General features: G+C 34.9%; 3 protein-coding genes across 3 annotated transcripts in view; 1 reads left to right on the top strand and 2 right to left on the bottom strand.

Annotated features, from left to right (window-relative positions):
* The window catches only part of LOC129231451 (thymidine phosphorylase-like), a 67619-nt gene that overhangs the window by 18613 nt on the left and 36227 nt on the right, over positions 1 to 12779 (top strand). The window lies entirely within an intron of this gene.
* LOC129231453 (uncharacterized) overlaps positions 1 to 12779 on the bottom strand; it is a 28909-nt gene that overhangs the window by 9634 nt on the left and 6496 nt on the right. The window contains exon 2 of the mRNA XM_054865770.1: positions 8817 to 8893. Coding sequence (XP_054721745.1) covers positions 8824 to 8893 — 70 coding nt within the window. The 3' untranslated portion in view covers positions 8817 to 8823. The remainder of the gene's footprint in view (positions 1 to 8816; positions 8894 to 12779) is intronic.
* On the bottom strand, positions 750 to 1520 carry LOC129231452 (uncharacterized). The gene is given in 1 exon segment (XM_054865769.1): positions 750 to 1520. A coding segment is annotated over 1 exon segment (771 nt).

Genomic DNA, 12779 nt, shown 5'->3' on the forward strand with positions numbered 1-12779 from the left:
AAATCAGCAACACAAGGGACGGGATATTTATCTTTTATTGTTTGAGAGTTTAGATATCTAAAATCACCAACTGGTCTCCACTCTAACGTTCCTTTCTTAGGAACCATGTGGAGTGGCGAAGCGTAGTTGCTTTTCGAAAGTCTTATATGTCCTAGATGCATCATATTTTGAAATTCTTGCTTTGCAATTTTAAGACGATCTGGAGCTAACCTTCGAGGTTTTGCTACTACGGGAGGACCTTTTGTTATTATGTGGTGAACAGTATTGTGTTTTACTGTTTGATGTGGATTAGGTACTTTGGTAATAGCAGGAAATTCTTGCAACAGTTTATGATATTCTGTATCCCCAGAAAGAAATTTGAACCGAATGTAGTTTCGAATCTTTAATTCGGCCTGCTGATTGCAATTTTGTTTTCGTATCTCTCAGACACTTATTGCGGAGATCTGGCACCAATTCAAAATAATGGAGGAAATCTGCTCCAAGAATAGGTGAACTAACATCTGCAATCAGGAAAGTCCATAAAAAGTTTCGTCTTAAATTCAGATTCAGCGATAAGGTTTTCTGACCATAAACATTAATGTTGGAAGAATTTGCTGCCATAAGGGTCTGTTGTGTAGCATTTCGTTTCTGGTAGATATTAGCAGGAATTAAACTGACGTCCGACCCTGTGTCATCCAAGAAAGATATATTTGTTGTCCAGTCACGAATGAACAGGCGACGTGATTCCTTAGGCAAAGAATAAGTCGCCGCTATTCCTTGCTCGTTTCGTTTCCCTGCCACTTGCAAGGTTTCACGCATTTTTCTCCTTTACATTTTTCTCCAAAGCGTCTATGATACCAACAAATTGAAAACTCACGCTTACGAGAGACACTCCTTTCGCGAGACCCATTGTTTCTGCGATTGGGCGAACGACCGCGAGAATAGGAAAGACGATCATCTCTTTTATTTAACTTCTCAATTTCGCGAAGAAATTTAGTCTCAAGTGTTGGTTCACTTTTATTAGACACTGCAAAAGTCTCCGTGAGAGATGGTGAAACTTCGATGATCCTATCGGCAATTTCTGCAGCTTTGTCTAAAGTAAGTTCGGAAACTGCAGCTAAAATTGTTTGGACTGAAGATGGCAAACGCTGCAAAAATAACTCTAGCATCAAATTTTCAGCTACATTTAAAGTTTCGGCGTGACGTTTAATATTCCGTAGCAATTCAGATGGTCTGCGAGAGCCTAATTCTTCCCCTTAAAGTAACTTTCGAATTTCCTGTTAGGATGATTCCCCAGACCGATTTATAAGTTCTTTCTTAATATGGGAATAAGGATCGGTTTTATCTGGTTTCATTAATACGTCTCTTATTAAAGAAGTTGTATCAGGAGGAATATGTGCAACTATGTAATTGTATTTTGTTTTCGAATCAGTTATGGGCTTTGGAGTAGCAAGTTCAAAAGTACTTCCGCACATTACAAACCATAAACTAGGATCTGATCTATGGTACTGGGGTATTTGTACTGCACTTATTTCAGACATGGTGCAAGGTTCAGATTCTTTAGGTTCAGACATTGAATGAATCATATTAATGCATATAACTATAGTACTATAACATAAATGCGTAATTTATACTGTTAATCGGAATTTGGCATTATAATCACAAACGCGACATATATACAACTGAAAAATGCAATGTTAAAAATTATCAAGCCTACTATATTTTTAAAGATAAAACTTCATGAAAATGAACAGTAATCACATGCATATGAAACATTTTCTTCGACTTTAGCATAAGAAAAACACCGAGAGAGCTTACACTGAAGTTGAGGGAAATAAAGGGGCATCTAAGTGACCTACTTTTCCACGCGAATCAAATGCAAAGCACAGAGAAATGATTTATAGAAATCGCACTTATCTGCGACCTTGAAAGCAAAAGTTCCCCACAGTTGCTTTGGCATTGCTGCTCGGTTGGAACACTTTGAAGATGCTGTGCTCGGCTTCACCACACAATTTAATCCATTTTTATTGAGTTTTTGGGCGCAAATGCAGCACAAGTTTAGTTCTGTTGAATTGGGTGTTTAGTCCGAAGGGGTCACCATTATGTGGTGGTGGTGATTATGTCAGAGGTGGTATATTCACTACATAACTCGGTTTTAGTTTGTTCACTGTTTAATACACATATTTCCACGTTCACTCTTCCAGTGACAATCTTGCTCTGACTCCCAATGCCGATTCTCAGCCTTGTGGGAGTTCAAAAGGTTGCGCAATTGGGGTTTCCATAGTTGCGCAATTGGGATTTCTCCTTTTGCATGAACCGATCTGATGAATTTATGAGTTTCCCACAGCTACAAGATGTTGTTTTGCTTTTCAGTTGTTTTGTTTGTTTATATAATAGTTATTAGAGAGAGAGAGTTTAGCATATAGTTTGTGGGAAAATCTTATTATACTTTAAATGAATTGAGATTAAAAAAATTTCATGCGTTGCTCATTCGTGTTACATATTAGAGAAAGATTTTTTCTTACATTGAAAATTGATAGGCTTCTGGTAAAACACTTTTTGGATGTTATATGCTTTGCTGTTCCACATAATAATCACTTATACTCAAAAAATAAATAAATAAATAAAATCTGTCGATGGTCCAGTGACGCTCTGACCTCTTGAACAATAAAACTCACATTACTACATGTGAGACGTCAAACGGATTAATTTTATTATTGCAGTATATAGACTTCAGCATTTTTTTTTTTAAAGTACTTACTCATTAGGTGCTCGAACTTTTTTTTTTTTTTCAAATTTCAAAGTTCAGAAATATTAGTAAAATAAAATGTAGCTATCGACTGATATAAAATGTATTGCCTTTTGTCTTACAGCCAGAACTAACCTTTGGGGAATGAGAGAGGAAGATTATAACATTCCTTTCCCATATAAACTACTTTACTAAGATCGGCAATATATGTTAAAACCGAAATTCAGGGTATTGGCACTTAGAGATACATTTTGCGTGTCATGTAGTTTAGACGCTACGACGCAACTGATTATAATTTATTGCAATCGTTATTGTATAATTTTATAATATTTTTTGGCAACACTCGGCCAGACAGAGAAATATTTTGTTTCAACTTGGAGGGGGGGGGGACGCTGCTTAGTAATATTAGGATACTTACTCGTATTACGGAGGCAGCAGTTTGGACAACTTCAGAAACAATCCCTTAGAGTTTTTTTTTTTTTAAATCTGACAAATTAAAAATTTCATGGTACTTGAATCATTATCTACATGGTTATTGAATTTGTTTTTTTTTTTAAAACTTAACTGCACTTTATACCTAACTTGACAATAATGAATCAGTTGACTAGATTTATTTACGATTGATACGCAAAAAGATAGCTAATCAAAGAAAACGGCAGTTGCTTTGCTTAAGTGAAACAGCAATTGCACCTGTCATTCCTTGACAAGTGATTTGATAGAAATGCATAACTATTTCTTATAACAATCTGTGCAAATAAAGCAGAGAGTGTGTTTGTTCTTGACACGAATCCCCAGTTTAAGTTTCATCTTCAAACTTCACCCGCGGAGAGGGTATTAGATGACTTTTTAAAAGTAAAAAAAAAAAAAAACATCCCTAATTGTTCCAATTTTAATTTGCTCTTTCAATACGAAGAATTACCGTATCGTTCCGATGCAAAACTCTGCGCAATAAATAAATAAATAAAATAAAAGAATAAAACTACTCAAAATAAAGTTTGCTCTTTGTGTCGAAATTCAAAGCTCCTAAATTAAAAAGAATAGCCTTTATTTCTGTACCTCAGAGCCAGAGGAACGTAAGTCACATTATGATACTTTTACAGGAGAGAGTAAAAACTTTTTTCTGGCTCATGCAAAGGATCGGCCCCGCGCTCTTTTACCCTGGTAAAAAATTGAAAAGGATATTTTTTTTAAGAATTATGTTCACATGGCTCGATGCGGAATAGACTTCTACATACAATGCACTAATAAACGGAAAATCGCAATTTTTGGACCTTACGTCCGTCTGGCTCTGAGGTACAGATTTAAAGGTTTCGTTCTTTGTGCCGAAGTTCAAAGCTTCTCAAATTATTAGAGCAGCGGTTGCAAAAGTTTCGCTCTTCGTGCCAAAATTCAAAGTTTCTCAATTTCGGCAGCGGTTATAAAAGTTTTGCTCTTCGTGCTAAAATTCGAAGCTCCTCAATTAATTTGAGCAGTTATAAAAGTTAAAATTGAGAGAAGTAGTAATTAATAAAAACTCAGTTTTTTTCTTTTCTCTTTTCCCCGCCGTCTGCACGAGCTACAATCAGCAGAAATTAACCAACGTCAAAAATACTTTCTAAGTCAATGAAAGTAGTCTGCCTTTGATTCCTTAGTTTTAATAGAATTGAAGCACTCGGGGCAAGAATGTGATATGCCACATGATGTGAAATTTTAACAGGCGAATTTCCATTTAACTTATAAAAAATTATTTGTAAAATTTTTCAAAAGTATTATACATTCTTCTATTCATTGTCATGTATATTTCAATTTTAGTCATGAGAAACAAAGTTTTTGTTGAAAAGTCACTCCTTGCGGCTTGTCACATATCTGCCCTGAACCCTTCAATTGTATACTGTGTAAATAGTAAAATATAGTAAGAGTGAAGGCTTTCACGGCCGGTGTCAATATTATGAAAGGATTCCGGGCTGTTGTGCCGTGGTCTGAGTGTATATTCTCCAAACGTTTCGGCTGCATCTGCGGCAGCCATCCTCAGTGGTTCCGAGTTCGTAACTTCTAGGGAAGAGACTTCTTGGCAACTGATGCAAGTGTCGAAGTGCTGTCAACATTTATAGGGCATGGGTCCTAACCAAGAGGACCCATGCCCTATAAATGTTGACAGCACTTCGACACTTGCATCAGTTGCCAAGAAGTCTCTTCCCTGAGGACCCATGCCCTATAAATGTTGACAGCACTTCGACACTTGCATCAGTTGCCAAGAAGTCTCTTCCCTGGAAGTTACGAACTCGGAACCACTGAGGATGGCTGCCGCAGATGCAGCCGAAACGTTTGGAGAATATACACTCAGACCACGGCACAACAGCCCGGAATCCTTTCATAATATGTAAAATATAGTGTTAGTATTACGGGCTAATTCAAGGTTAAACATTCAATGTGGAAGGGTTGCAAAGTTTTTACAAATAAAGTTAAAGATTCACTTAATTCTTCGAGACCGGGATGTAGTCTTCGAAAAAATTAGATTTCTTATGCCTTCGTTCATGCGCACTTAGGGGAGAGTTGACAGGAGTGGGTCGGCGGGAAGAATGGGACAGCTTCATTTATCTGTCGAAATCAAATGAGAAAAAGTATTTTCAGCTTACGTGAAATACACCACCAGCTCAGTCATTTCCAGCCGAGGACTGCAGTTTCGTGCTTATTAGTACTCATCATCCCGGCATAGGAAAGTGACTGAGCTGGCGATGGAAAACAACTTAAGGAAGCCAAGAGTGCGAAACAAACTGGTAGCTAATATAGAATTAGCAGACCAGACGAGTGACCGAAGCTCAGTCACTTTCCTATGCCGGGCTGATGAGTGCTAATAAGCACGAAACTGCAGTCCTCGGCTGGAAATGACTGAGCTGGCGGTGTATTTCACGTATTTCTGCTTTAGCCCTGGCTAATGGCGGTAATTTACGGAATATATTTTTAGCTTGTCCAGTAGATGGACAGCTTGTCTAATAGATTTGATTCTAATTTAATACATCCACTGGACAAGAAAGAAATATTTCTTTATAGTTTATTTCAGTGCATAAATGCAGCTGTCCCATTCCTCCCGACTCTTCCCTAAGCATAGGCGTGAACATGGGTGCACTCTGACTGTGTTCACATATAGAACGTTTTCTTTAGAGGGGGGGGGGGTCATAACAGTGCTTACATGTCTCTAAACTTTCGTATTACGATTGCCAATAAACACTGAGGTGACAAAAGGCATGGAATACCTATACTAAAATCGTGTAGGACCTCATTCTGCCCGGCAAAGAGCAACAACTCAACACGGACTCAAAAAGTCACTCAAAGGCCAATGAAGAAATATTGTGACAAGATTCCACCGTAGACGTAGATAATTGAGAAAGCGTTGCCAGGACAGGATTTTATGCAAACTGACCGCTTGATTATGTCTCGTAAATGATCGATGGAATGAATCTGTGCGGCCAAATCATTCGTTGGAACTGTCTGGAATGCTTTTTATGCCAATTGCGAACGGTTGTGGTGTGATATATAGCACGGGGTGTTGCCATCCATAAAAATGGCATCATTGTTTGGATAGATGGAATTTATGAATGACTGAAAGTGGTCAAAAAGTGGCTGACATACCCTTTTCGAATCAGTGGCTGTGGTAGTTGGACCAGAGAACCCAGTTTATGCCATGTAAAAACAACCCAAACCATTATTAGAGCCAACACTAGTTTGGGTTACTAGTCTCTTGGGCCCGGCGCTACACTCATCCCACATTGTTTTCCTTAGTTATTTCAATAAGTTTTGCTTGTTTGTTAACACTGACAATTCTACCCGCACGTTGCTGATCTCAGTCAATTAAGTGCAGATAGTCAGCCTCTGCGTTGTATATGGTGGAAGGTTATGACTGAATTTAGGTATCTTTGGTCCTTTTTTGACACTGAGGATCTCAGAATGTTGAATTCTCTTGCGATTTCCAATTGAGTCTGGTACTACTGTTTCGCGTTCAAAGTCTCATCAATCCTGTCGTGCGGCTATAATCAAGCCAGAAATTTTGTATATACACTTGAATACAAATTTTTACCAAAGCAATTCTCAGTTATATATATTGTACACGACACTATTACCACATGTATATTCAGTGGCGCACGTAGCATGGGTGACACCCGGGGCGGAAATTTGTGGTGTGCCCCCCCCCCCTACAAACGAGGAAAAAAAAGTTTTAGCGTTCTATGCAATGTTCAGAAACAACTACTTGAACGAAATTTTAAGTTGTTTAATGCACAACAAATTAAAAATAAAAAAACTATGACCTCTTTTTATGTGTAACTTGCCCTAGACGCCTATGTGCAGGGCTGTCACGAGGTCAGAAGAGTAAGGGGGTGTATGAAATTGATCGATCCTCAATTATTTCAAACACATGGTACATGGAAAGATAATGGGTTTCGGCTTTTTGGTTTGAGAGGAAGTCACTACTAAGTCTAAGTATTGACAATATGGTTCCAGTGCTGAGTATAATAATCACTGTCTAGAAGTTCCACCCCCCCCCCCTCCGGAAAACTTTCAAATCTGCTGTCTTAAAAATGCATTTTAAATTAGCTTTGATAATGTTTGGGGAAGAAGAGGTTCGTCGTGATGATGCAACTGAGCTTGATAGAGTAAATATGATATAACATATTGGAGGAAATCTTCTGAATCGAAGTATTTATATATTTTAAAAACTTGCAAATCCACTTTGGGTGTAACCCCGGAGACGGGTTACACCCAAAGGGGGACCGAACCCTCTGCGCCCCGGTAGCGACGCCACTGTATGTTAACATCTCGCTATCCCAGATCTTTTGTCCCCTCAGTCTAAATTAATACCACAGGCTATTAGAGAGTTTGTAATTTAAGTAAGAAAATCTTTTGTAACTACAATACAGCGACTCCCGCTACAACGCGATTCGACTTGCGCGAAATGGCTATAACGCGAATTTTTTAACGAGCAACGAATTTTAGAGCTAAACGAGTTTTTCGTACACAACACGAGATTTTTCGGAAGGAAATATCGGCTTCGTTATAAGCCACTAAATATTGATTTCGTGAGTGTTATTACATCCCTTTAAGCATCACTGGCAGCGAAAGTTTACGCAGCAAACTTGTCTGCGCATCGCGTTGCTAGTGCATCAACTAACCACTCAGCAACTTTCATTTATTCATTTTTTTTCATTCTAAATATTAAATTTGATGAAATATAATGGCACCATAGTGGCACCTTCATCTCACGTTTGTGAAGATGGGAAGAAAAAGAATATTTCTGATTTAAAAAAGGCTAAGATTCTTGATATGCTTGAACAACTACAAAACGCCGACTGTAGCGCGACAATAAGTACGAATTCCATATGTAAATTAAAAGTCAAAACAAAAAATTATTCGTAAAAGTTCAGAACTTAATTTCAATATTGAAGTTTGCATTGCAGTCTAGCAAAGTAAATATTATGAAAATGGAAACTGTTCCTGTATTCTGGAAAAAAGAGATAAGGAAGATTGGCTGTTGCCACAAATTGAAACGTTAAAAAAGAAACGGCGAAGCAACCGTATTTAAAAATTTATCAGGTAAGAATAACTATCTGATCATGGAGCATTATCTTATGGAGCATGGAGGATCATCATTATCTTCAATTTTTAACTCTCAAATATTGTTACTGTATCTACTGCACAGCACTACTATAGTGCAGCATTTTGTTATTACTACATACTATGCAAACCGTGTTGTTTTATTTTACGTCTTTCCCTTCCATTGATTATTCATTTTGTGCATCTTTAATATTTAATGTAGAATAAAACAATTTTTTATTTTTAAATACAGTAAAAGTTCAGTTATTTATGTAAGAAAATGACCTGTGTAGTTGAGGAATACTTTAAAGCAGTTTGAGCTGTGTTCATAAGTGTCTGAATGAATTTGGTACGCTTCTAAAAAATTTGTATACATATATTTTTCCACAACGCGAAATTTCGACTTACGCGAGAAGTCTTGGAATGCATCTCTCGCGTAAGTCGGGACTTGACTATTATTTCGTACAAGGAATCAAAAAGGTTTGGACATGATAAACTTAATTTAATGCAAAAAATAGCTTACCAATATTTCAATCTTCATTTTCTGAATCAGATTCTTCACTTGTTGATTCTGAATCATCGTCCTCATTATGAGAATCCCTTAAAAGTAAAAGATTTTGACAATTATTAATAGCTGAAAACAAAGATTAAGAAATAAGAAAAACAAGTGAATAAAACGTCATAGGGCAATACGAGGGTAGAAATAATTACTAATCAGGGCATAGTTACTGCACAGGCTGACCAGAACCAGGCTTTGGACCCCTCAATTTTGGCTAAATATTTTCATTTAAATTAAAATCTGCTGATTTTGTCTCAATTTTTAATAATAAAAAATAAGTTAAACGCCATATTTTTATATTTTTGCTTCTTTTTACTTTAGGTGAATATAAATGCTTAAAAATCGCATTTTTTTAAGAATAAATGCTCGAAAATTCGACTCTTCATGAGTACACATACTTTTTTTTCTCTTTTCTTTAAAAAGAAAACCAAAAAAAAAAAAACCTCAATAGGATGCATTTTTTAAAAATAAATGCATAGTATTGACTTTTTTAGATTTAAAAAGAAGGCAAAAAATAAGAAAGTATTCGTACTCATGAAGAGTCGGACTTTCGATCATGAAAACGATTTGAGTACAGATGGAAATGAATCAAATTTGTAAAAAAAGTGAAAAAATCAAGGAATTCAGCAATCTTTAAAGAAAACTCAAAGAATATCTGAAGTTGAAAGAGACGGACAACTTTCTTAGAGATAATTGCATGAGTGTTCAATTGGTGTTTAACTGCTAACAGCAATGTTGAATTTTTTAAATACTGCTAAGTGACATCTATCCCACCAAAAAGTAAAATGCACAAAAATGAAAGTATCGCTTCCCCCGTAATAAGTTGTGAGGTCTCACGCAAGGGAAACTAGGGAGACTTGACCCAATTTTCGGTTTTTAACTAGTAAGTAGAAATGGTACAAAAAACTGCATGTGGGTCAAGTGTCCCTAGATCTAGAGAGACTTTGCCTAACCCTTAGGGAGACATGACCCATCTTCTTGAATGTAAGAAGACTCATAGATACTGAAATCAAAAACGCAGGTTTGATGGTCTTTTTTGCTTGATAGCTGGTACTTGAAGTGAGTGAGCAAACATTTTTTTAAAGTTAATCTTACCCCACATCAGCAGAAAATCAGAAGTCAAATTCAAAACTTTATCAGCTCAGACTTAAAAACAATATTTCAGTTATTTTAATAAGTAATAAATCATTGGGCTTAAAGATTATTTATATTTTAGTAATTTGTCAAATAAAAACAATTTATTGGACCAAAATATTAAAATATTTTAGTTATTAATTAAGTTAAAAAAAATCAGGCCCTTCATATTCGAAATATTAGAATTATTGATTAAATACAATAAAATCATAAGGCCTAAATTACAATATTTTAGTTATTCATAAACAAAAACTAATTGAAAAAACATCAAACTATCCTTCGGGTCAAGCCTCCCAAGTTAGCTTGGGTCAAAGCTCCCTAATAAAAACAATTTTTTAGACCAAAATATCATATATTCAAAGTTATTCATAAAAAAAAAAATCAGGCCTTCATATTCACAGTATTAGAGTCATTGCATATGAATAAAATCAAATCATTAGATCTAAAGGACAATATTTTATCTATTCAAAAATACAAATTCATTTAAAAACCATCAAATTAAACAAAAAGTATCAAATTCGTCTTTGGGTCAAGTTTCCCTACATAGCTTGGGTCAAAGCTCCCTAGTTAGCTTTCTTTTCCTTAAATTTTTAGCAACTTAGATTAAAGTTATATAAAACTACTGTATATCAATAGATAGCTATATATAGAAAAGTGACTAAAGCATGCATACTTTTAAAATTCATTTCCATGAAAACTGGAAGTTAAAATCTAAAAAATTCCAAAATCTTCAAACTTTACTTTTAAGGTGCAGTATCATTTAACACTGAATTTCTTGAAAAGCACTTACAATTCTGAAATGACTTGTCCCTGCAAAATACTGTTGTATGAGTGGTTAACCAAAAAATGACTAAAATTTTCTCTAAATATTCTTTTCATGAAAAAAATCCTCATGGGTCAAGTCTCCCTATGGGTCAAAACTGCCTAGTTTCTCCTACGTTTTATTTCTGATTTGTATAAATTTTTTTAAAGTAGCTAAAAAAAAAAAAAAAAAAAAAAAAAAAAAAAAAAAAATAGATTGGTGCAGTATAGCTTATTAAGGCTCTTGCGCCATGAAACCCGACACAACAAACCAGAAAAAAATGAGTAAAGCATCAAATGCTTAAGTAATTCAATTAAAACTAATAAAAACCTAAATTAAAATACTGCTTCTAAAATACATATAAACAATACATATTACAATATTATACAAAAAAATAACACATGGTTTCAGATAACTATTTCATGTTTTAAATTTACAAGGCATTTTGTATTTAATTATTTGATACTGTGATGTTTTCTGTGATTTTTACAGGGCACATGTCTTTTGTGATCAGTTTTAGAGAGCACATAATTATAAAAGTGAATATCCAACATAACAGCCAGTATCAGTATCCGTTATGTTATATTTTATTTTTAAAACGTTTAATTATGTCATTTCAAATGATTGTAAATATCATCCTCATACATATAATAGCGAATGATCGAGTAACGCTCCTGACGTCATCAACAATGAAACTTGCTCCACGGCAGGATAATTTGGTAACTTTTTTTGGTAATGTTTAACATGCAGGAAAATGCTTTATTTCCACGCGGGTGCACTGGATCCGGTATCTTAACTGTTTTACTGGAAATACTCATTTTGTTTGAAACGAAAACGTGGTCAACAATGAACACTATCTACTGGAGTTGAGGGTTCATTCACTTGAGTTAAGGTTAAAACTTCAACTATCAAAATATCACCAAACAGACCTTTGTTTCGTTCAAATGTAGAAGCAATTTTCACCCGTCGTACCATGACGGGCGATTTTCTAGTTTATATATAAATGCCATTTAAAATACATTAATTTTTACATGAAATGTATACTAATAAATACAGTAAACTCACGATTATCCGCGGAATAGGGTGGCATGGTAGCCGCGGATAACCGAAAACCGCGGATAATCCGAATAATAGTTAAAATACGGTGCTACTGTATACAATAGTTGAAAAATATGAATAACACTTACACATAAATTTGAATTTTTACTAAAAACATTGCTACATTGCATCTACTATCATTGAATGTAAAAAATATACATATGTAAAAGCTAAAAGCGAACAAAAACACAATCATAAGTTTAAAAAACATTTAATGTCCGTTAAAAAAAATTAGTGAAAAGACCCGCGGATAATCCGAGCCGCGGATAAACCGACCGCCGATAATCGGGAGTTTACTGTATTAATAATGATATATGATAAATAAAAGTAAATATCAATAAATATCGGATTTTTTTAAACCCTGAATATGATATTGTCAAAACAGATATTTTAAGAATGGGTAAGGCTTTAAGCATACCTCCTAGAAAGTATAGGCATACCCAGAAAGTTGTTGCACGCTTTTTTTTAGGTCAGTAGTTGGATGCATAAAAGTTAAAATTGATCGAGAGAAGTACCTGAAAGCGAATTGTTCAGCACACAGTTACAACATTTCTGGAAATTTTTAGGCTTCTAAAAAAAGAATTAGTTTTTTTGAGGAAAAAAAAAGCTCTCTTGAAAATAAACAACAAAAACTTGATTTTTTACAAACAAAATTGCATTCACCAGTTTTGTTTTCTTAGAAAGCGTGAAGTTTTAAGTATTTAAAATATATGCAATCCATAGTTTTAATTTATTGACTTATTAACAGAGATATACAATCAATATTTGCTATTAAAAAAACTATCCTTTTTGCTTCATAAATATCAATATCTTTCCTTGTTCAAAAGTTCAAAAATTATCCAAAAATTATCCAAATCAGTCAAATCATCATTTAACCAATAATTTGGGATAGG

This window comes from Uloborus diversus, chromosome 10, assembly GCF_026930045.1.
Source record: "Uloborus diversus isolate 005 chromosome 10, Udiv.v.3.1, whole genome shotgun sequence".
In the NCBI taxonomy this organism is placed as follows: domain Eukaryota; kingdom Metazoa; phylum Arthropoda; class Arachnida; order Araneae; family Uloboridae; genus Uloborus; species Uloborus diversus.